The following is a 24767-nucleotide window of genomic DNA, read 5'->3' on the forward strand; positions in this document are numbered from 1 at the left end:
AAAGGATGAAGAGGAGCAGAGGTTTCATGTAGAGCTGTGTGTGTGTGTGTGTGTGTGTGTGTGTGTGTGTTTGCAGGGCGCTAAGAAGAACAGAGGAGGCGAGGGCCTGGTGCAGTGGGACTCGGAGAGGGAGGTGGTCCTGCAGTGCCTGTCCCAGCTCCTGCAGCTGGACGTCCGGTCCCTCTGGAGCCTGTCGCTGGTCGAGGAGGAGTTTGCCAGGTGGCCCCGCGCTCCTCTCTCTGCTCCGTTATCTATTCTTGGGTTTACATTTACATTGTTTACGTTTACATCGTTTACATTTACATCGTTTACATTTACATCGTTTACATTTACATCGTTTACATTTACATCGTTTACATTTACATCGTTTACATTTATTCTTTTAGGAGACACTTTTATCCAAAGTGACTTGCAAAGGAATAACATTATAGCTACATGGCAAATGAGCCCTTGGGTACCAATACATACCACTGCCAGCGGATGAGGGTGCAGACGTTTAGCTACTAGTCAAGTGCAGACGTTTAGCTACTAGTGGAGTGTAGTTGAAGGAGATGGTAGAGGTAGGAGGGAAGTTGTTAGATGTTTCCTTGTAGGGCAATGTTTTCCTAAAATTGTGAGAATTGTTCTAAAACTTACTGTTTACCATGTTGTTAGTCGCTTTGGTTAAAAAGCGTCAGCCAAATGTAATGTAATGTAATGTAATGTAATGTTTTTGTTTTTAAATAGTTTTTAAACTTTCATGCTTTGTTGGACTGCAAGACCAGAGTGAAATTGGACAACGCAACACTTTGTGTCAGCGTAAATACAATTAGTGCTTTTTTCTCTCTTTAATTGTGTGTGTGTGTGTTGGTACAGCTGTGTGACATGCTGCTGCTACAAGCTTCTGGAGAATCCCACCATCAGCCATGTAAAGAGCAAGCCCACCCGAGACCTGATCATACACCTGCTTGGGGTCATGATCAAGAAGTACAACCACATGTTGGGTCAGTATACAGACATGTGCTGACATGTATAAGCAGTAATGTGTGCAGTGATGTGTTTAGTATTTGGCAGGTACTTTTGTCTAAAGCAGCTTACAGTACATAAGCAGTGATGTGTGAGTGGAAGCGCACACACACAGCATTCTGGTGCTGTCATTACTCTGCAAATGTAGGGCATGGTTAGCCTAGAAATCTAGACGCGCCACTAGCGGCAGCAGGGCTAGTCTAGCAACTCTCCGTTGGCTTGTGAGCTCCAGAAATCAAAACTCAATCAGGCCAATGAAATTGTGTATAGAGTCGTTAGGTGGGCTTAACATAATGATTGATGGCAGAGTTGCAACGGTTTGGCTTGAATTCCCTGCTACTTGAAAACAAATAAGATGGATGTTGCTGTTGGCGAACAGTGTGACACAAGTTAAGCTTTTATTAAGTTGGCAAACGTTTGAACTAGCCAACTAGCTCCGCTGGTGGGAAACGCATGGGACTCATAGTGCTGCCGCTGTCCTATTGCGTGCAGAGGGAATTTGAAAGACAACTGATTATCCCGCCCCTCGGACTGAGCACTGCGGACGGTGAGTGCCCAGACCCTACATTTTAATGTGAGTCTGGCTCGTCAGGCTAGCGCAGGGCCTCTTCTGCTGTCAATACTCTGCAAGTTTTGATTTGGCGTCATGATTTGAGAGGAGCATCTCTCCCAGTATGATGGTCTGGTTTGTGTTTTATTTAATTATTATTATTTTTAATTACAGGAGCCCGGGTGAAAGTGATTCAGCTCTTGCAGCACTTTGAGCAGCTGGCTGGGGTGTGTGCTCAGGCAGTAGCCACCTGGAGCTCGGAGTTTGGTGTCAAAGCCATCGTTGGAGAAATCATGAGGTAACAGTTGAGCTTTTCTCATAAGTGGAGATGCCCTCAGCACCAAGTTAATGCACAGTTAAAGGCTTTAGAGTTCACTCTTATAGCTGTGGTACCTTGAGCATCATGGGGATAAATATATATTTTTAACTATGTAAGTTTGCTGTGTGTGTGTGTGTGTGTGTTTCAGGGAGATTGGCCAGAAGTCCAGTGAGGAGCTGAGCAGAGAGGGCTCTGGGGTGAAGGCCTTTTCCAGTTTCCTGTCTGAGCTCAGCACTTTGGTGCCCGAGATCATGATCCCCAACATTAGCGTCATTCTCACACACCTGGAGGGAGAGGTGTGTGTACACACACACACACACACACACACACACACACACACACACACACATTAAACGTATTAGCCTCTGACCTTTGCTACCTTCACAGATATGCATAGATGATTCTCAGTCACAACATCTTCATTAAGAGAATCACCTGCACCAGCTTCTCTTGTTTTCATGTATTTAAAAATGTATGTGTGTGTGTATATGTATATGTATATGTATTATGTATATGTATATGTAGCACTAAAAATGTCTGATTTTCTGAGGCACAATAATTGTCTTTGCTCCCTGTATCTATTTGTCTATTGCACCTGTGGCTCAAGCTGTTGGCGTTCTAGGGTAGCTTTGAACAGGGGTATTTAGCTCGTCACTGCATACGCTAAGGCCAGGGATGCATCTAACCAATATTTAAAGCCGTGCACAACTGAATCACCAACCATGTTGCGTTGGCGTACACGTTGCAAATAGCAGTTCTCTCCCCGCGTCCACGTTGCAGCCATGTTGCGTCCACGTTGTAGCCATGTTGCGTCCACGTTGTAGCCATGTTGCGTCCACGTTGTAGCCATGTTGCGTCCACGTTGTAGCCATGTTGCGTACACGTTGCAAATAGCAGTTCTCTCCCCGTGTACACGTTGCAGCCATGTTGCGTACACGTAGCCATGTTGCGTACACGTTGCAAATAGCAGTTGTGTCCCCGTGACCGCTGGCCTCCTCTTCCTGCAGAGCCCCAGCATGCGCGTGGCCTTGTGCGAGATCCTCGGGGAGGTGCTGGTGCGCATCCTGTCCGGCGACCAGCTGGAGGACTCGGCCCGGGCGGACCGCGACCGCTTCCTGGACACACTGCAGGAGCACATGCACGACACGCACTCCAACGTGCGCACGCACGTCCTCCAGGTGTACGCGCGCATCGTCAACAGCAAGGTAGGACACACGGGCTGCCTGTGGTTGCCGTAGTGATGGAGCATGGGATCAATAGTCATGGGTTCATGTTTGTGGTGGACTTTTCCTAAACTCCACAAGTAAATCACTGCAGTTAGAACAACTTGGGTGATAGTAATTGTGTGTGTGTGTAATTTAATTGTGCAGGATGTAGAGTTCATGCCCAGTGAGGAGAACTAGGCTCATTTGAGCTCATTGGCTGAGAGGCCATGTTGTCCTGCTTTCTGATTGGTGGGTAATCTTGGTAGAGCAGTGAAGGTTTGCTACTCTGCTGTAAGGGCCCATCTAAAGAAACTAGCAGACACCCCATGTGATCCTCTCTCTTCCAGTCATGAGTGGGAGACAAGGGAACTGCTTACATTGTGTGTGTGTGTGTGTGTGTGTGTGTGTGTCAGTAAGCATGGAATCATGGCACTCTCCTTACCAGCCAGTTTGCATTGATGTTGTTCTTTGGTAATCTGAGGGCAATTAGCAATTTCTATTTATTTACAATGTTGTGATAAACAATAGGAGTGTATTGAGATGCCGTCATACATGTGTCTTGTCTTCTAGTTTTTCCTGTATTCCGTCCCTGTGAGGTTGTTGTTGTTGTTGTTGTTGTCATCATCGTTGTTGTTGTTGTGTATGACCGTTTCCTAGTGTGTACAGATGGGCATTTGCATCATAACTCTGTCCCTTCCTTCCTCCTCCTCAGGCACTGCCCCTGTGCCGCTACACTGAAGTGATGGAGTTTGCTGTGGGCCGTCTGGCTGACAAGTCTGTCAACGTGTGCAAGAGCGCCATCCAGCTGCTGGCTGCCTTCATTGCACACAATCCCTACAGCTGCAAGGTGCTTGCATTAAAATGGTGCTCACACACATCCAGCTGAGGTAGAGCTATGTGCTCTGCTGTCAAACCTACGACATTTTAAAGAATGTTTTGGAGCAAAAACAACCTAGGGTCTATTTTCACAAGCTAACAGGTTTAAGAGAGTGTAATTATGTTAATTTGTGAAGTTTTGAGCTAACAGGTTTAAGAGAGCGTAATTATGTTAATTGGAGTTTTGAGCAAGCGCGTCGTTTAGATTAACATCAAATTGTCTTACAGTGATGGCGAACCGGGCATACTCATGTCAAAAACAAACTATTTTACACCACTGACTGTTCAAAATAGTACTTCTGTGGTAGTGTGGTGAGGTTGTCTACAGACAAATCGAAGTTTTTAGGAAGGATATTAAAAATGTATTTGATAAAGGGTATTTTTTTTATTTATTTATTTAATTTTTTTTTTATAGCTACCTTTTTAGACAGCTACCTTAGCTGTCTTCCTGTCGCTGCCAACAGCTTAAGTCGATTAACAAATGCAGCGCAAACCAGTCAATTAACGCGAGAGGAGAGTAGTGGGCAATTAACAAATGCTTCGCCAACCAGTCAATGAACAAGAAAGAGTAGCCGCCATTGTCAGTGACGTAAAATAGTTTGTTTTTGACGTTGTATGCCCAGTTCGCCTTCACTGTAAGACAACTTGGTGTTAATGCAAGCAACGTTCTTGCTCCAGTACAAAAGGTACCAGTTAACGTAATTATGCTCTCAAACAACAGTTTGAACCTGTTGGCTTCTGAAAATAGACCCTAGGTTTAGAATAGGGTTTTTTTTTTTTGATCCGGAACATTCCTGAAGCCATTTTACCATAAGATGTGAATTGATCTGTGGTGTTTTTTTAATTTCTGTTTTAGTCTGAAGTTTTGCCGAGTCTGTATGATTCAGTTGGAACTTAAACTTTTTCCCCATGTAGCTCAGCAGTGCAGATCTGAAGAAGCCCTTAGAGAAAGAAACTGCCAAACTGAAAGAGATGAAGGACAAGATGACGGAGAAGTCACCAGGTAAAAGGACTTTTCTCCAACTAACTGGCTTAACTGGAGTGTGTTACCCAGTGATGATCCAAACTAGTGTGTAGCTGTTACCCAGTGATGATCCCAAGGCGAATGCGAGCTCTCTGAATCAGGGGCTGGGCTCTCCTGCACACACTGGCCGGTAATCTTGGCAGGGCAGCGGAGGTTTGCTGCTCTGCTGTAAGGGCCGGCCTACATTAAACCCAGTCCTGCTCCTAATGCCTTCTCGCAAAGACACGCGCAGAAGGACCGAGGGTGGGACTTACACTGTGTGTGTGTGTGTGTGTGTGCAGGTTGAGACTATTCTCGGTGGAATTCACTGAGCTATGAGCTGCTTCTTTGGAAATCTGAGGGTGATGTCCTCTAATTGAAACATGCTGCTTCTAAAGAGAGTGCAGATGATCTCACCTTTTGTACTTACATCTGTATGTGTGTTTGTGCAGTTGCTGTGATCTCTGCTGTGGAATTGTGGTCTGCTATGGAGCCAGAGGTTCTGCAGACGGTGATGGCCCATCTTGAGCCTAGCAGTGATGATGATGATGATGCTGCTGATGGTGAGGTGGTGGGGGATGAAGAGGAGGAGGTGAACGCCGAAGATGAAAGAAGCGACCGGGACGCCGCCATCCAAATTGCCCAGCTCCTCCGACACAACAAGTACAGGTAAGCACACCATGACCATTACCAGTAATTGTGAAATTGTAATTTTCCTTTTTTAAGTATATTTTGGGGCTTTTTGCCTTTTTATTAAGTATATAAGTAAGTATAGTATACAGGGCTCTACAGTGCGCCCATTTCACTCGCACATGCGAGTAAAAATGATGACTTCTAACCATGTCAATGTTTGTCTACAAAATACACCGCAACATCGAGAAACATTACTGGTGCAAACCATAGAATCACGTCGCGAATGCAGCATAAAAACTACACCTCCCATCAACGTTAGCAGTTTCGCGTTGTGACTCGCTAGTAGTCGCTTCTATCAAATCCAAGAGCACGCAGAAAAAGTGGAAGGTTAGACTAGCCAGCCAAGATGCAAAGATTGAAGAAATTAGTTCTTATATCCACCGAATTCATCGGATATCGGAGGAACAGGATGAGATTCTGAGAATGCAGTGAGAGAAGGAAAGGTAACCTAACATGCCTTTTAGCCCAGTTGACGTATTGGCTGCAATATGCAAAATATAGCTGTAGCGAACAGGCACAAAAGTAGCTTCCCGTAATACTCCCATTTTATTCAAAGGTAGAACGCTACTGACAACTCCAGGCTTCCACACATGCTTGTTTGTTTACACCGAATACAAGCTGAAGTGCAAAACGAAAGTAGGCCTAACGTTTGCCTACTGCCCCCATCAATGCTTATATTTCAAATAAAAAGTAAAAGTATAAAAAATATATATATATATATATATATATATATATATATATCCTTGATTAGCCTATGTTGGGTTTTGTGGAAGAGAAAATGGACCATTTTAGTAGTAGTATTAGGCAGTATGCAGTCAGATACAGTCACCATGGGCATATTTGGATTAGCTACAGATGGATTCACAAATAAATAAATTGGCCTACATTTGGCAGGATACTTGATATACAGGCTAAATGCGAATATGGCAATGTATTATACTATTTCACATTAACAAAATGTAGGAAAATGGAACAGACTGAAAATAAAGTAGGCACTGATCTTTAAAATCCTATTTCCTGTAGCCTAAATGTTGTCAGTCATTCTTAATATTCACAATTGGTGCACTGGCATGTTTAAGTGTTAGCTGCAGTGTAATGTTAGATTATGTTTAAGTTAAATACAGAACTGACTGTGCGCCCAAAATTTTGTCTGTGCTCCTAAATTTTTTTTAACTTGGGCGCACAAGTGCTCCTGGAAAAAAATGTTAGTGTAGAGCCCTGCTATAAGTGTATATATACTCCTTCTCATCCCGTGAGGGGAAATTTGGTCTCTGCATTTATCCCAATCCATGAATTGGTGAAACGCACACAGTGAGATGAAGCGCACACTAATCCCGGCGCAGTGAGCTGCCTGAATCAACAGCGGCGCTCGGGGAGCAGTGAGGGGTTAGCTGTCTTGCTCAAGGGCACTTCAGCCGTGCCTACTGGTCGGGGTTCGAACCGAAGCTCTAACCAGTAGGCCACGGCTGTCCCGTGGATATATTAGGATAGGATAGTGAGAGACTGACAGGAAGTGAGTGGAAGAGGGAGAAAAGGGGTGGGGTCCAGATATGGTGAGCGATAGATCCAGATATGGTATGGGTGCTGCAGCCAGTTGCACCACAGACTTGGCCAGCGGACAAGCAGGTTTCTTTGGACACTCGGCAAACACATCTCTGGGCTGTGCAAGTTGGGAAAGAGATTAGATTTGTCTACTCCTGACTAGGTGAAAAGCAACTCTATTCATCTCAAGCAGCAATGCCTTTGCCCTCAGCTTGTGGTGACAGTGGGCAGATGAGTGTCCCGGTGTGAGTGTCCCAGTGTGGAACGTCAGTTGGCTTGTGTTTGGCAGCCGTGTGGAACGGCAGTTGGCTTGTGTTTGGCAGCCGTGTGGAACGGCAGTTTGCTTGTGTTTGTGTCTTGAGAGATGTGGATGTAATTCTTCATGTTTATATTGTGTTTTGCAGGCAAGCAGTGCGTGCGCTCATTCAGGCTCATGACCAGTTCCCAGAGTCCAAGTTCTTCTCTGGCCTCTCCGACTTGAACACTCAGGCCGTGATGAACACCCTGGGCCACCTGTTTAAAGGTGAGTGGGGACAATAAAACCTAGCCGAGTTCGGCCGTGGGATACTCAGTGGGTTGAATATAGATGCAGACTCGTCACCTTTTCGATTGGCTGAGATGCAGACTCGTCACCTTTTCAATTGGCTGAGACTTTAGCCTGCAGCGTGCTTCTGCGTCAACTCCACGCTGTAGTGACTCCGTCGTGACCCTTTCAGAGTTCTGCGTCAGGTTGCTTTGCATCGCTGTGCATTTCACCGCCGTAATGCTAGTGGCTTCGAAGTTCTGTGTTGCCTGTATCTGCGTCGCTCATTCACCACCGAAACGGCAAACCCCAGACTGTCATGCTAAAATATTAATCTTATTTGTTTGGCCTTTTCTTGCTTAGATTTTGTAAAGAGTAAATAGACACAGTAAAATTCATGGGCCTAGTTACTGTAACCAGAAAATAAGTCTGAGGTTATTTGTGAGGTGTCTGCCAGCCAGTCTAAGTTGTTAGCAAGTGAACTTTAGCACAACTGCCCACAAAGTATTGCTTGCTGGCAGTGCTAATTTCAAAATGTTACTGACATATAGACACTTTACAAATGGATAACCCCGTAATTTTAACCAAAAATACGTCTGAGTTTATTTGCAAAGCTTGTCCGTGAACTAGCATGTTGCTACTCCCCACAGTAGGCTGCTTTAAACACCGAATAGAGACACACAGGACAAGTTGACCAATCACAGTCCTTGCTGTCTGCATAGCAGCAGATTGATTTAATTTTACAGGCATGATGACCCACATAACCAACATTTCTGTACATTAACCAGTGTTAGCCAGCTGACTAGCTTAGCCAACTGCAGTCATTTGGCAAGATGTTTTGATAACAGTTGTTCTGCTAAAGCCAAGCTGGTAATAAAAAGTAATAACAGAAATGAAGCAACATTGTGTGTGTGAATCCTCTCCCTTTTTCTCCACAGGGTCGGAGCATGAGCAGGCTCAGGAGGCCCAGGCTCAGGAGGCCCGGCCGCTTGCCGCCTCTGCCGGGGACGAGAGCCAGGGCGTGAGTGCGGAGAGGGCCGGGGCCGGTGCCGGTGCGGACGAGGGCGAGCTGAAGAAGCAGGAGATGCTGGTGCAGTACCTGCGCGACACGGAAGGCTTTGCCCTGCAGGTGGAGAGTGCCATCGCCATCATCAACAACATGCTCTACTGGAAGACCACCACAGGTAGGGCTCCTCTGCTGACCTATGGTGGCATGAGTTATAGGGTTGTGCCGATGGACGATATCATCGAGCAACCATCGTGATTCCGCGCCCCCACATGCCAGTCACTAATTCCTGCTGTAACAGGCTAAAACATAAAAAAACCTTTCCCTGAAAATGAAATTGAGCCTACTTTTAAAGGCTGTCAACCAAACAGTTATCATGTATTAGTCTACCGTCTTGTAAAATAAAAGACTTATTAGTCTACCCTCTTATTCAAATAATTCCTGACAGTGACGTGAATGTGTAGCCTACATGTCTCGCAGGCCTATAGCCTACATTGGACGTAATATGTAGCCTAATGTTTTAGCAGAAAATATAGATTTATTATTGTTTGGCTACGACTAGGATATTCTAGCACTCAAATATTTTTGTAAGGCTACAGCGAGCGCCAAATGAGTCCTTCTCCTCTGTGTTAAACCATTTCTTTCGTTAATTATAGGATCAGAAGGTAGTCTATTCGTCTTTCACTGTAAGGCTTGTATTTCATGCATTTAGCAAAACTCCCAGACAGCAGCGGAGTGGTAATCGGGATTCGTTATTTGCAAAAGTGTTTTTACTTCGCACTCCTATAAATAGCCTGGACTGAGCCCTTTACTTTCACTTCCCGCCGCCCTCATATCAGCATAGACGGTAGCCTGATAACGTGGGATGCTGCATAGTACTAAGATTTTAAATGAGTGACCACGATAGTAGTCTTAAGTAGCTTTTTTGCTGGGCCCAGCGAAGGCTGGCAATGTGTAATATTCCGCTGGTTGGTGCACACGCAAGTGTTCAGATTGATTGTCTATCCGTTTTTCACAACAATTTTCTTGGAGCAGATCTTCCACACAACTTCGGTAGCCTGGTCAGTATGTCTCTTAGCTGTCCACTTTCATCAGGCCGTATAGCCTATATAATATATTTTTTATTTTTGTATGTAGAACATTATAAATGTATTTCTGTACAGACATACCTATAGGCTAATTAATTCGTGTTTACCACACTAACCCCGCCCCCACGATATCATCGCCCATCACTATGTTTTACTGTAAACATCGTCAAATGCCAATTTAGGCGACATCGCCCAACCCTAATGAGTTACACATCTGGCTGATTTCATCGAGTTTTCACCCTGTCTCTCCGTCAGCTGTTCCACATGATTCTCCTGGAAATGTGCTGTCCAAAAGTGCTTCGCTGCAGGCAACTCTATTCTAACTTGAGCTGCACAGGGCCGCCCCAGTTGAAGGGCTTGGTTCTGATGATCATGGAATATTTAAACACTGTACAAGGGTTGGACTTGAGGTGTTTGGGTTCTGTGTAAGACCGAAAAACCCATCCTGTGTGTCTGCCTGTGTCTGTCTGTCTGTCTGTCCGTCCGTCCATCCCAGTGGTGCAAGAGGCCATTCAGTTTTGCGTGACGGTCTACGAGTTCAGTGTTGCCAACTCGCTGTCCGGTGTGAGGAAGATGCTTCCCCTGGTCTGGTCCTCGGACGCGGCGGTGAAGGATGCGGTGGTGCAGGCCTACCGGCGCCTCTACCTCAACCCCCAGGGAGACACCACCAGGTGAGAACTCGGCCGCACCTACCCACAAGCCCCAGCAGGCGCTAAGCAGTGGACAAGTCACTCCTGTTGTGGCAGCAGAGAAAAGTGCAAATGATCCAAACTAGTGTGTAGCTGTTACCCAGTGATGATCCAAACTAGTGTGTAGCTGTTACCCAGTGATGATCCAAACTAGTGTGTAGCTGTTACCCAGTGATGATCCAAACTAGTGTGTAGCTGTTACCCAGTGATGATCCCAAGGCGAATGCGAGCTCTCTGAATCAGGGGCTGGGCTCTCCTGCACACACACTGGCCGGTAATCTTGGCAGGGCAGAGGAGGTTTGCTGCTCTGCTGTAAGGGCCGGCCTACATTAAACCCAGTCCTGCTCCTAATGCCTTCTCGCAAAGACACGCGCAAAAGGACCGAGGGTGTGACTTACTGTGTGTGTGTGTGTGTGCGTGTGCAGGTTGAAACTCTGTTCTCGGTGGAATTCACTGAGCTATGAGCTGCTTTTTTGGTAATCTGAGGGTGAAGACAATCACTCAGATGCTTCTGCACCACAGATTGGCCCATTACTACAGAATTGCACTTGCTTTATTTTATCGTGTTTTTAAAAAAATTGAATACCCTTCATTAAAAAAACATTTTTACGCTAATGTGCATAATGTGCATACTTTGTCCTCTGCCTAACTAGCCTCCCATTACTGCCTTTGATGACGGCAGTGTAGGGACCTCTGCCCCAACCCTGGAAGAAGTCAGCGATAGAAATGATTATTATTATTATTATTATTATTATTATTACGTGGCTCTTCTCTCTAATGGCTGCTTAATTGTTAGTGTCACACAGTTTGCCTGGCTTACTGCTACTGGCTTCACACAATAAATGAAATGCCACTGAATGGGGAGAGACACACAATTTAACTGGACTGTTGCAGACATGGGTGATTGCACGCACGCGTTTGCTTTTTTTATTTATTTTTTTCTTGTAATGATTTTGACTTTTGAACTGTTATATGCTAATATGCCGTGTGATCAAAAAACTGGAAATGAAATTGAATTTCGGTCCTGTGGAGTATTGTGCTGTCACATTACACATGGAAATGTACCGCACTGGTTTGCTAGATGAGCAAATTATTTAGTGTGTGTGTACGCCAGCACAGATGTTGGTTCTGGTTGTGGTCGTCTGTGTCAGTCGGGCAACGCAGTAAATGATTACACTGACCAATGTATCCAGCTCGACTATAAATCCATGTGTCTCGGTCTCTCTCCATCAGGGCTCGTGCTCAAACTCTGGTGGACAGCCTGTCTGAGCTGATGGTTGATGCGTCTCTGGGAACCATCCAGTGTCTGGAAGAGATTGTGAGTATTTAAGCAAAATGGTCAAAATGGCCACTTGAGATTGTGACTCTTTAAGCAAAATGGCCACTTGCAATTTTATTGTGGAACAAAAAGGAGCTTGCGTGTTATGTCGTAGGACTCTTAGTATCTTGATAATGTATAACGCCTCTGTGGCACAAACTACTACTTCTACTTTGACACTAATGCCTAGAAAATCCAATTCATAAAAGTGAAGGACTTATTTAGCTGGTTTACTGATGAAGGATTACTGATAGCGAAGCGCGTCGTTCACTGAAAAATAAACCAGCTGAATAAGTCCACCAGTGTGCGGTGATCTTTCACTTTTCTGAGTTTTATTGACGACTGCAAATCAGAAGCCTGTGCACAGGGACTTTATCCATTTTGAGAACACTTCCTGAAAGGAACTCAACAACTTTGGGAAAGTGGCTTATTTCCTGTCTGCTCATGCTGAGTTCAAGAGGATCCATATGGCCTTCTCTTTGTGCATGCAATGATGCAGTCTGACCTCCCCACCATTAGCCTAGCTTGGCACAATTCACTGGAAGTGGCTTACTGCTCAAACAAGTTAACCTATAGCAAGAAGTTGGCGTGTTCTTTTAACATTCCCTCAATATATCCCCGTGTGTGTGTGTGTGTGTGTGTGTGTGTGGTGCGTGCGGGGTGTGTGTCTGTGGTGTGTGTGTCTCTCGTTCCGTCCTCCCGTCTCTCCTCCCCCAGGTGCACGAGTTCTTCGGCAGTGAGAGTGCGCTGCAGGCGTCCGTGGTGCAGGCGCTCTGGGAGAGGTTCTCAGGCAAGCGCGAGACCGCAGCCCTGCACAGGCGTGCCGCTGTGCTTCTGCTGGGCATGGCTGCACGGTGAGCGCACACACACACACACACACACACACGCGCACACACATACATGCATACATCTCATACATCTCACACACGTCCCATACACACAAATCCCATCAAAGCGCTATGAACAATAGTGTCCATTCACTCTGACATTAAAGGGACTGTAAGCCCATTTGACTGTGAGGTTGTTCTCCTGGTGCTTTTCTGCACAGCGGTGATAATTCAGCATTCTACTTTAAAGACTCGTTTTCCTGAAAAGGCCCCTACTATCAACTAGAACACGCACACCAAAATAAAGAGCTGCTCCTTTGTGTGTGGGAGCAGATACAGAGTCTAATTTCCCAATAATACCAGAAGCAGTGAACTCCAAGTTCAACGCCTCAGGCTGGCCACCAGCTTTGCGCACTGAACATTTGGTCTTTTTTAAGACCTTCACTGCCCTGAAAGAGCTCAGCCAACATTGCACTCTTCTCCCCTCAATCCTCCGGGAGCTTGTGCTAAAAAGTGAGAGAGACAGAGAGGGAGAGGGAGGGGGAGCGAGAGAGGAGGAAAGGGAGAGGGAGAAGAAGAAAGAGACAGATGTCAGCCTGTTGGCAGCGCCTTGCTCTGCCTCCCCTGGCCTTGTTCACGTCTTTCAGATTCTCGGCTGGAAGGATCCACCCACGGCCTCTCGGCATGAACACCGCCGAGCGTGGTGAAGGCTAATTTAAAGGATAATGTGTCTTTCACTGCTGTTTTCGTCTGTCCGACCCACGGCTGCACTAGTCGGGTCACGCTCAGAGACACACACACACACACACCACACGCACGCACACACACACACACACGCGAGCGTCAAGGGGCTTTTTGCAGCAGTGTTTATACATTGCATCTTTTCTGTTTAGAGTAAGGTGCCCTTCTTGTAATTATTATTTTGCCACTGACGTAATGATTGTGTGTGTGTGTGTGTGTGTGTGTGTTAGGGCGGAGAGAGAGGTGGTGCTCAGTAACCTGGACACGCTGTGTTCAGTGGCCCTCGGGGAGTCTGTGACGGAGGATTATCTGCTGGCCAGAGACACGGTCATCACCATCTGCAACGTCACCGATCAAATCAGAGTACGCACACACGCGCACGCACACACACTTTATCTTTTCTGTTCCGTTGGCAGGCGTACACAAGGACACTGCGCTGAGGTCAGTGTGTGCACAGAACAAATGTTCAAGTAAAAAAATTACCCCTGGAAATACCAGCTTGATCAACCCAGAGTGTGTGTGTGTGTGTGTGTGTGTAGGTGTAGCTTTGAATTTGTTAAAATGATCAATTAAGTAGCAAACCAGCCAGAATAGCGGTGGTTAAGCCAAACTACCAGTTGATTGTGTCCATGCGATTGGTCTCACTTGACGGCACATGTGTTGTGTTGTTTCAGATGTCCAAAGGGGCCCCATTCAGGCTTCCTCAGGACCACCAGCTCTTCAGCTGCCTCACTCAGGCCATCGCTGATGGTAAACACACACACAAACACACACATCATTAAGTTTTTTTTCTTCCTCAAAGCACTCATGACATGATGGCAGTGTAGTTATTACTTTTTTCAGACCTGAGAAAGTATTGAATTATTCGTTTTTCAGACCTGGAATAGTATAGGAATTTGGTCAAATAAAATTAATTGTACTGAGAAATACAACACGTGGATTATCAAAACCCAAACATTGTCTACATACCATATGCACTCAAGTGTTCTCCGTGGTGATTGGATCATTATCCAAAACATTACAAAATAAGCTGATCTTGTAAAAACTACAAAACATAGAATTCTTAAAGCTGCAGTTGGCAAGTCTGGCTGATTGAGGGGACTTAGCCAAAATGTTGAATGTTTACAACTCTCATGCCCCTCCCCCACTACCACCGAGCACCCTCTCATCGAGTTTGTGCTCGTCAGTACGCACTAGACTGCACCAGACTGTGATTGACAGTCAGATCTCACACAGCCCTGCTCTGATTGGACCAGAAGAACCGGGAGCTGTGGATTTTTGCTTAACAAATAACCGGCTCTAGGTGGAGGTAGAAGTGCAGGGTTTTTTTCTAAAACCGGCTGATTTATGTTCTGTCAGAGCATAGTGTCGGTTTCAGTAAGTATGATAAAACACATCTTGCCAACTGCAGCTTTAAAGGGGTGGTGGGGGGCGGCACCAGCCGCAGCAGCCGGCTGTTCTTAACATTGCTGTTCTCTGCAGGGGTTGTGCTGACCTGTCCCTACTGGCAGACCTTCATGGAGCAGGCCGTGCGCCTCATCTACTTCCTGGCTGAGTCACCTGACCAGCTTTGCGGCCGCCTCCTCCAGCGTTCCTCTCGCCTGCTATTGGAGCAGGCCGCTGAAGCTCGGCCAACCAACCAACCAGATGATGCGTCCATTGTGCAGTCACAGGAGGATAGCCCCCAATCACAGGCCTCTTCCCAGGACCCAGAGGACCAGGGAGAGCAAGGTGGACAGACCCTCCAGTTATCCAACACCCCTTTTAACAACTATGTTCAGTCGATGACTATTCTTGAGTTGTGTGTTCTTTGTCTATTCACATCTTGCAGGGTTTAACAGTAGCTCTTGTTCTTAATGATCCAGTGAGCTGCATGTCTCTAAGCTCTTGTTGTTGTCCCCCCCAGTGAGCTGTGTGTCTCTGGCCCAGCTGCTGGCACTCTGTGGGGGTGTGGCCTTCTGGCAGGTGTCGCACCTGGAGCGTAGCGTGAGCGCCGAGCTCCGTCGGAGGAGGGGAGAGAGGGAGGAGAAGGAGGAGAAGGGGCCCTCCAACAAGGCCAAGGTGAGTGCCCTGCCACGGTGCGCTTGGTGAGTGCCCTGCCACGGTGCGCTTGGTGAGTGCCCTGCCACGGTGCGCTTGGTGAGTGCCCTGCCACGGTGCGCTTGGTGAGTGCCCTGCCACGGTGCGCTTGGTGAGTGCCCTGCCACGGTGCGCTTGGTGAGTGAGTGCCCTGCCACGGTCCGTTTGGCCACTCCAGACACGGTTACATGGTTACATGGTTGACGAGCAGTAGATTTCATGGCTTGTCATCTTTGTCACCCCACAGCAAGAGGCCAATGACAGCTGTGTGGAGGAGGAGCTTGGCTTGATTGGTGCCTCGGCAGAGGACACCGAGGCTGAACTCATCCGCAAGATCTGCGAGACAGAGCTGCTGGCAGGTGAGCCTGACCACATGTAACGTGCCTTAGTACCAGTGCACAACAACTCCTGACCACATGTAACGTGCCTTAGTACCAGTGCACAACTCCTGACCACATGTAACGTGTCTTAGTACTAGTGCACAACACCACCGAGTTTAGCCTTCTAACTTCAACCTGCGCAAAGGGCCACATGACAGGCTCCATGTCCCAGACACATTTTGTTATGTGACCCTTCAAGGCGAAACAAGTCGTTTTGCGCACGGTGCTATTTTGTGTATTGTACATATGTGTATTGCCCCTTTCATGTCTGCCTCAGTGTCCAACAACTCCCTAATATGCAAATCACTATAACGTAAAGAGGAATGTAGGAACAGTGCCTGGTTGAACAACTGTACCGGTTTGATAATGGTGTGTGTGTGTGTGTGTGTGCGCGTCTCAGAGGAGAACCTGCTGTGTGTGTTTGTGCCGCTGCTGGTCAAGGTGTGCAGCGCGCCCGGCCGCTACTCCCACCCTCAGCTCACCACCGCCGCCTGCCTTGCGCTCTCCCAGTACATGATGATCAGGTAACCATGGCAACCCTGCGCTCACTGCACAGCTCTGTGGGGTGTCTGTAGTTTTAATCTCCGCTAATAAGCTAGCAGGGTGCATTTAGAGTGTTCTGGGCAAAACAACATTCTTTTCCCTCCATAGTACTCATGTTTTAATTTGTTAATGTGTGTGTGTGTGTGTGTGTGTAGCCCGACGGCCTGTAAGGAGCACATTCGTCTCCTCTTCACCATCCTGGAGAAATCCCCGCTGCCCATTGTGCGGTCCAACACAATCGTTGCCCTTGGTGACCTGACTGTGCGATTCCCAAACATTCTGGAACCCTGGACTCCCAACCTCTATGCCAGGTGAGGATTGGCAGCTTCTGTCCGAGGCTGTGAGACTACAACACCCATAATGACTTGCAAACCTGTAGTCAGAACTTCTGCTGAGAAGCTCTATTTGACACTAAGGGCATTTTTACATATAGTCCCTTTTAAAAGAACCGGACTCAGAACTCCGTCCACTAAAAGGGGACCAGAAAGAGGACCAAAACAAAAGGGACTCAGTTAATCATGTATTCACATTGTGAGTTCATCATGTATTCACCAGACATGACTTGCATGACTTGGACTCGAGTCAGACTCGAGTCATGATTTTAATGACTTCAGACTCGACTTGATAAAATTCGGCATGACTTGCGACTCGACTTGGACTTGAATACTATTCACTCGAGACTTGACTCGGACTTTGCCTCTTTAACTTGTAATGACTTGACAGGTCTCGAGTCAAAAAATGAATTTCCTGATCGTGGACCAGTCATCCCAGAGATGCCTTCACCTCGCAACGAAAAAAAAAACCAAAATACACATAGTGGACACAAACAGGCAGAGGACGGTGATCAGTGCTGCTATGTATCAACAGCATGTTACATAAGGATGATCCAACTTGAACGTATGCTAGCGGCCTACTCCATTTAATTGAGAACGCGTCTCAGCGCGCACGAAAGGGAGAGAAACGTGGGCCTATGAAGGGAAATCATGAAGGAAACAAAGACGAGATTAGAGGAAATTGCGGATTTATCCGGTACTCACTACTGTTATAAACTGTGAGAGCCAGGGCACTTTGACAGGCTGCAAATGTACAAGAATATGAAGAGTTGTCTTTGCTTTTGTGTAATGGAACTGGTGAGTCTTGAAGTCTTCAATAATTCGTTTACATGAAGCACATGATATTATGCCGATTGAAACGCATCCCACGTAGCTAGGTGGCTACTGGCTATACCAGGCTCATAATTCACTTTTAATTGCACACAGAAAATGTCTAGCAAGCATCATGTCATTACATGCTTTTATTTCCAAAGGAATGAAAGCTGTTTGTGCCAACTTAATATCATGCGTATCGTTGTTAATATTGTGCTATACTTGTGGCACAAACAATGTTAGAGTTTGTGGACTAGCCATAGCTATATTTGAATGGAGCTGGTAAAAAAACATTAGGAGAACGTGTGGACAGTGGCACACAATGGGCTTAAAGTGACAGTGCACCTTTTACAAATGAGTTAAACAGCATCACATGTATAGTATTTAAGAAATGAATACTTTAAAACTAAATTACTTTGTCATTATTATCCTTTAAATAAATAGAAGTGTTTTAATTTTACCTTTGTGGTTACTCAGTAATTTGGTGATTTATGCTGTATTTAATATGCCATATAAGAAGCTTTAATCGCAATTAATCTAGATTAATTCATTTCAAAATATGAGAAATTAGTTTTTTTTTTTTTTTTAATTGTTTGTCAGCCTTAATAAAAACGTAAAATATTTAACTGCAGCAATTTACTAATGTAGCCTATGTGACGATTCTTCTCGTCACCATTTATTGTAATCATTAACCATGACCTTGGCTTCCCTTATGAGTCGCCACTGGCAGACAGCCTAATAAATTGTTTGCAGGCAAATCTGTGGCCTAACATGGTGAAATGCCATCAGTCAAATTAGTACTCATCCTTACAGTGGACACCGCAATTTGGAAAAACAATATATATATTTGCTGCTATGAGTGTCTTGTAGCTATCTGTTTCGTACAGATTACTCAGGTATGCTCATGCGTAAATTTAGATAGATAGATACTTTATTGATCCCCAGGGGAAATTCAAGAAAGATTCAAGATTTCACAGGTATGCGCATGCATATATCGTAAAAGATTTCAAGACAAAACCATTGAACATATTTTAATCTGTATTTATAAAAAAAAATACTGTAGATTAGATTGTGTTAAAATTATGATCGATAGTTTAATAATGGCATTATTAAGTGAAGAGTACCTGATGACTTGTTCAGGACTTGGAAAAAGATTGGGACTTGGACTCGACTTGGCTTTGAGGTGACTTGGACTCGGACTCGACTTGCCCTTCTCTGTCTTTACTTGGGACTTGACTTGGACTTGACTGCTAAGACTTGAGACTTACTTGTGACTAAACAGTGACCTGGTCCCACCTCTGGCTATTCACATTGTGAGTTCGTTTGAAAGACTCCGATCTCTGGCTATTCACATTGTGAGTTCGTTTGAAAGACTCCGATCTCTGGCTATTCACATTGTGAGTTCGTTTGAAAGAGGACTCCGATCTCTGGCTATTCACATTGTGAGTTCGTTTGAAAGAGGACTCCGATCTCTGGCTATTCACATTGTGAGTTCGTTTGAAAGAGGACTCCGATCTCTTTCTGGTGCACTTCAGCTCTGATGGGGCCTCAGTTCCCTTCATGTTCACACTATACCTTCTCTGCAGGTCTCAGACCTGCTTTGGATTATGGGCTATGTAGTTGCTCTGGGTTAGTTATGTATTTACATCATTCATTATCAGGTTTAAATAATTATCATAACCCTTAATTGGTGTGGTGATTTTGTTTCATTTTTTTCTGAAATATAAATATTTTCAGAATGAATTCTGATCTAAAGTTATTGCAAAGATCCTCTTGAACGATCAGTCAACACGCCAGCCACTTTTTAATTCAGTGGTAGGCCCGCACTACCTAGTAACTGTTGCTATGTCTAACTTTAGCTCACGTCCAAAATGACAAGTGAACAGCAGCCCGCTAACCACGCTGTGCAGTCTCCTATATGTTTGCAATGAGAGTTCGACAAAGAGATAATAGCCTAGCAGATCATGAACAATGGTGAGCAATACAATCCAAAGTTCGCTAATTTCTACATTGTTAGTTACAAATAGCTTGGATGAAAAGACATTCAGCATACTGTTAATGCTGGACCCACTTGTTCGACTGTAGCCAATGTAACGTTACAAATATCTGTAGGCCTTTCATGAGCCTAATGATAATAGTTTATTTTAGGCTATATAAGAAACGACATGCCTTCAGTTTTGGCAATGGCAAGTCAAGTAGGACAAAATAGGCTAGCCTACAATGCAAAATGGGAATGAGAACCCAGGGCGATTTGTGTTCACAATGCACAGATAATGCGAACCGTGCCGCGGACTTCAAAGCGAGGTGGTCTCAGTTCGGTTCGCGTTAGAGGTTTAAGGTTTATGGGGAGCTTTTATGATCTTCATTGACTTGGAGCTCACATGAAGGAGAAAAACAAACCAAGCAGCACTCTTATGATGGCTGTATAAGTGGGTTATGGACAGTGTATTAGGGCCTGTCCACACTGAGACGCTTTTTAGGTTAAACGCAGAGGTTTTACTACGTCTTGGCCGAGCGTCCAAACGAATCCTGTAAACGCACTTCCCGAAACCGCACTTTTCTGAAACCTGGTCCCAGAGTGGAGAAATCTGAAACCGTAGCCCGTTTGAGTTCGTTTAGACAGCGAAACCGCACATCCTGCTTGCGTATCGATGATGTCATCGCCACACCTCAGCTGCCCTGGACTTGCACTTATAGTATTGCTTAACAATACTAGTTTTCATACATGACATTACCTACGATTACACTCCGTTAAGATAAATATCACACCTGATGCTGCGCAGCGCCGATAGCTTATGACTTGGTGGACTGAACACTGTTTTTCCTGGTGTTTTTTTTTTATGCATTCTAGCTACTGTCAGTGACGCGAGAGAACTTAAGTTATTAGGAAAGTGTAAGTTTAGGCTACATTAATTTGTGCGTAGTGTCATTCATTTATTTTACATGTCTTACAACATATATACATGCATTCACAGTCGAGTGAAATCGGATATAGGCATACAAAGACGCTTAGAACTCACGTTAAGCTGATGGTAGCACACTGAATGCGAATGCACAATTTGATGCAGGCAAAAGTATTGACTGTTACTAACGAAGGTTTTATAGCAATATTATAAATGTGGCGACAGAATAGCCTAGAACTTGGGTAAGCCTTGCGTTTAGTAGCCTAATTGCGGTGATGGCCAAAACTAATGTGAATCACGGACTATCCTACAACCAAAGAAAGTAAAGGTGATTAGTAGGCATACCTGCGTTAGCCAAATAAAGGACGGGACTGCACCCTTCACAAACCGTAAAATAAAGTGTATTAGTTTTACAGTTGACTACAGTTGACAGTTCACCATTAGTCCACACAAACAATTCTGGTTTCCTTGCGCTAGCCATTTCGCCGTAGCCTATTCTGTCTGTTTTTAAAGCGCAAGTTTTGGTGAATTTCTGTAAAGACACAGTGCCACCTATAGGCCTGGGGTATGAAGTAACGTGTTGAGTCGTGTTGAGATGGATCCGTTTGGACGCAAATATTCTTGATGCGGTTCCAGGGAAGACGGAGGAAAAAAAGATCGGTTTGGTACGTGTGGACTAGGCCTTAAACATTGTGTGGGTGGCATTACTAATTGCCTGATTGCTCTTCGCCATCAATGCTTATGTGTCACTCATTCAGTATTGGCTGAGTGGAGACTTTTCTAAAGCAAATCCTGCGTTGCGTTCAGCCCAGAAAAAAACATAGCAAAGCTTTGTTTCAACTGTTTATAGTTGCACGCTGAACACTCTCTTGTTCATACAAGCCCTCCGAAAAGGCCATTTTTTGCTTTCTTTTTGAAGATTTTCCAAGCCTAGTTAAATCAACATAAATGTTCTTTTCATTCTTATCTCTCCTGTAAATGACTGAGTGAATACACTGTGTGCACTGCCCTTTTAATACGGCGGGTTTTGTGTACACATCATTGTTGATAGAGTAGGACCTGGGGCCGCTTGAATGTCAAACACCGTAATCATATGATTTGTTTTAGTCAAGGTTGATCATGATTCATTAAGACAATAACTCAATGAGTTTGGAGACATCCCCCATTTTCTAAACTTGATGAAAAATGAACAGTGAATTAAATTGGATTTGTAACTCAAGACGAAACAAGAGCATTGTTGCAAAATGTAATGCAGCAAAATAATCTTAATATTTTAATTGTGTTTTCATAGTTGGAAGTCATCATTGACCATTAATTCGATTAATTGCACAGCCCTAATAGGACGTCTGACACACCCACCAAACGAAAACATACCTCTTAAAACGTGAAGCCTGTAGAAAACGTACCTCAAACCCCATTGGCTGTTGGGTCTGTTATGTCCATGGCTTTGAAATGTGACTGGCTGACTAGCTGTGTGTCGGCATGCAACGCACCGCGTTGATGATGGCTAATTCCTCGGTTCCCATCTGTTGCCTTCATCCAGCAGAGGGCGGAGTCTTTGTGTTCCTATGGGGATGGACTCTATTTACTGTGGTTACGCAACCTGTTTGGGCGCTAATATGCCAAGATGGTTGTTATGGCCGTTTAGCTGCAGCTGATGTTTTGGTACCTCTAGAAGTAAATCGTGGTATCCAGCACTTGTCTGTACTCTTTTCCAAGGAAAGGCTTCTGGAGGGCCAGCAAGAGAACTCGAGCCGCAGTGCGCTTTAACTTATCTCTGCAGACCCACTCCTACTCGTGTTACCGTGGCAACACATTCACCACACTGATGCTCTCTGAAGTGCCCCTATACCCCCCCCTCGCCTCTCTCCACGCCCCCACCTCCTCCTGGGTCACCCATTCTTTTCTTTTCAAGTGTGGCCGTAAAGCAATTCTGTCTTCCCATTCTCTCCCGTTCGGCACCTTTTTAAAACGGCGCAAACCCAGTTGTCGGCATGACAATGATGGCTGATTATGGCCCTCACTGGTGGCAGAGATTGGTGCGGCGGTTATAATTACCCCCGTTGCGCTAGCGTGAGACATAGGCCCTCGCGGTCGGAGCCCAGGGTCCCTGGTGGAGCCGATGGGCCTGATTGTGCTGCCTTTGTGGTGGGGATAATTACCCACCTCCCCCTTTAGCACGAACACAGGGCCCACAGAGGGGGCTGATCGCGGTGTCCGTCAGCATTGTGTGCTGATCGTTAACCCCCGTGGGAGGCAGTGGGAGTTCTGCCCGCTGGCTCTAGCACACGCACACATGCACATTTCCGCCCTAGCATGTAGTGTCTGTATTTATAAGCACACATGCGTATCATTGCTGCGCGATTTCTTTGCCGTATATGCCAACTTTTGCCTCACGTGATGTAAGACATTTGTTATCTGTTTGTACCCCTTTTAAGACCCATCATAATCTGAATCCTTATTGAATCTTTGTAAGTTCACTTTTGACGTTTTTAAAGCATTTGGGTATATTTTGCGTGTGCAATTTGCCGTGTGGTGACTGCTTTCTGCTTTGCATCTCATGGCCCATCTCTTCTGCTGCAGGCTGAGTGACGAAAACGCCTCGGTCCGGCTGACGGCCATCACCGTCCTCACGCAGTTGGTGCTGAAGGACGTGATGAAGGTCAAAGGTCAGGTGAGCGAGGTGGCCGTGCTGTTGCTGGACCCAGAGCCTCACATCGCCAGCTTGGCCCTCAACTTCTTCAACGAGCTCGCCTCCAAGGTACGCAAGCCATCAGAGTGCTGCCATAACTCAAGGTCGCTGGCTTGTATAGGTATAGGTAACTTCAGGAGTAACAATTGATCTCAAAAGAACATCATTTATTCTACAGATTCTACTTTCAGTGTTCTTTAGAGATCAGTGATTTACTCCTGAACTTACCTGAATAAGCAAGGAACCTTGTCTTATAGATCACTCTTGTAAATGTGAAACTTCATCAGTCGTTCTTTTTGCAAATGCTTTTATCCAAACTGATGTCATGATCTGAAATTGTTGCCTTAACCAAAACATTAATATTGAAACTGCTCAAAATGCTGTTCAATATACTTCAATCTTTTTTTTTTTTTTAAAGTTGCTGGTAAAACATTATGGTTTGCTATTATTTTATGTGATTTCTCTCTCCTTGTGTATTTAATGTTCAGGACAACGCCATCTACAACCTGCTGCCGGACATAATCAGCCGCCTGTCTGACCCCGAGCGGGGCATGACCGAGGACGACTTCCACACAATCATGAAGTCAGTCGCTCACCTAACGTTATTTTGTCCAGATAAATTGTGTGTGTGCGCGTGTGACTGTTGGTGTGTCTCATAGAAAGTGATAGTGTTGTCAAGGAGGACTGTCTCTGTGTGGGTTGGGTGGGTGGGTGTTGCGGATGGGCCCTAGAGTTTTGTTAAAATGTCTAAAATTTAAATCTGATGTAAAAGCTTTTTTTGTTTGTTGGAAGGGAGACAATTATTCTGCATAATGTTGTTAATGTGTGCCCTCTGCATTTCATTTCAATGTATAATTAATCTATTTTTTTTCTGTTCTCAGACAGCTGTTCTCTTACATAACCAAGGAGAGACAGACGGAGAGCCTGGTGGAGAAACTGTGCCAGCGCTTCAGAACGGCAAAGTGAGTGAACATCCGTCTCATCCTGTCTGTCGGCGTACCCCTCTCTCCTCACACATTCCCCACCCACACAGCGCTCATTCTTCTCAATTCGTGTGTGTGTGCGCACGCATGTGGTCGTGACTGTAAAATCCCCTCGCTGCTGTGAAGTGGGTCAGGACTACGTCTCCCACGATCCCCTGCTGCAGCTAGCTAGCGCTGGCCCCATGAGGAGCCGGATTACTGGAGTTGGAGGCTCACGCAGCCCATCTGTCAGAGGACCAGCGACGGCTCACAGCCTTGCACTCTGCCTCAGACATTTGGCAAGAACACCAGAATTTAGACAACTTTTAATCCCTCTACCTAAAGGCCTCAAGACTTTTGGCTTCCTGTCTTTCCCCCTGGCACTTAGGTTTGGCTAGATGTGCAACATGCTCTCTGTTTGAAGTCGGTGGGCCGTTTGTTCTGCCATTTAACAGCAGTCCTCAGAATAGGTCACACTCCTCACTCTTTTGTCTTTCAGTTGTTCAGATGCCCTTCAGAGGTTTCAGATAGACCTTTAACCCCTTAACCAATGGCCTGTGTGTGTGTGTGCGCGCACGCTAGTGTGTGTTTGGAAAAGGTGTTGTGTATATCCATAACATCTGTCAGTGTTGCGTGCGTGCGTGCGTGTGTGTGGAGAAGGTGTTGTGTGTATCCATA

The 24767-nt window shown here is 45.5% G+C and overlaps 1 protein-coding gene and 3 non-coding genes across 5 annotated transcripts in view; all 4 read left to right on the forward strand.

Moving 5' to 3' along the window:
* ncapd2 (non-SMC condensin I complex, subunit D2) overlaps positions 1 to 24767 on the forward strand; it is a 43748-nt gene that overhangs the window by 2010 nt on the left and 16971 nt on the right. For both annotated transcript variants that reach the window (XM_042108093.1, XM_042108094.1), the window contains exons 6-28: positions 77 to 219; positions 856 to 983; positions 1730 to 1853; positions 2023 to 2170; positions 2882 to 3079; positions 3792 to 3926; positions 4871 to 4958; positions 5411 to 5627; positions 7598 to 7716; positions 8655 to 8900; positions 10307 to 10481; positions 11733 to 11817; positions 12535 to 12671; positions 13616 to 13748; positions 14060 to 14135; positions 14868 to 15116; positions 15292 to 15446; positions 15712 to 15823; positions 16245 to 16368; positions 16543 to 16698; positions 23019 to 23196; positions 23616 to 23710; positions 24009 to 24089. In XM_042108093.1, the coding sequence (XP_041964027.1) occupies positions 77 to 219; positions 856 to 983; positions 1730 to 1853; positions 2023 to 2170; positions 2882 to 3079; positions 3792 to 3926; positions 4871 to 4958; positions 5411 to 5627; positions 7598 to 7716; positions 8655 to 8900; positions 10307 to 10481; positions 11733 to 11817; positions 12535 to 12671; positions 13616 to 13748; positions 14060 to 14135; positions 14868 to 15116; positions 15292 to 15446; positions 15712 to 15823; positions 16245 to 16368; positions 16543 to 16698; positions 23019 to 23196; positions 23616 to 23710; positions 24009 to 24089 (3302 nt within the window). The remainder of the gene's footprint in view (positions 1 to 76; positions 220 to 855; positions 984 to 1729; positions 1854 to 2022; positions 2171 to 2881; positions 3080 to 3791; positions 3927 to 4870; positions 4959 to 5410; positions 5628 to 7597; positions 7717 to 8654; positions 8901 to 10306; positions 10482 to 11732; positions 11818 to 12534; positions 12672 to 13615; positions 13749 to 14059; positions 14136 to 14867; positions 15117 to 15291; positions 15447 to 15711; positions 15824 to 16244; positions 16369 to 16542; positions 16699 to 23018; positions 23197 to 23615; positions 23711 to 24008; positions 24090 to 24767) is intronic.
* Positions 3259 to 3564, forward strand: LOC121721555. The gene has a single exon (XR_006034873.1). It is a non-coding gene; the product is annotated as a small nucleolar RNA U85 (small nucleolar RNA).
* LOC121721551 lies at positions 5038 to 5323 on the forward strand. Its single transcript, XR_006034870.1, has one exon. It is a non-coding gene; the product is annotated as a small nucleolar RNA U85 (small nucleolar RNA).
* On the forward strand, positions 10700 to 10989 carry LOC121721552. The gene has a single exon (XR_006034871.1). It is a non-coding gene; the product is annotated as a small nucleolar RNA U85 (small nucleolar RNA).

Source organism: Alosa sapidissima, chromosome 10, assembly GCF_018492685.1.
Source record: "Alosa sapidissima isolate fAloSap1 chromosome 10, fAloSap1.pri, whole genome shotgun sequence".
NCBI lineage: Eukaryota > Metazoa > Chordata > Actinopteri > Clupeiformes > Clupeidae > Alosa > Alosa sapidissima.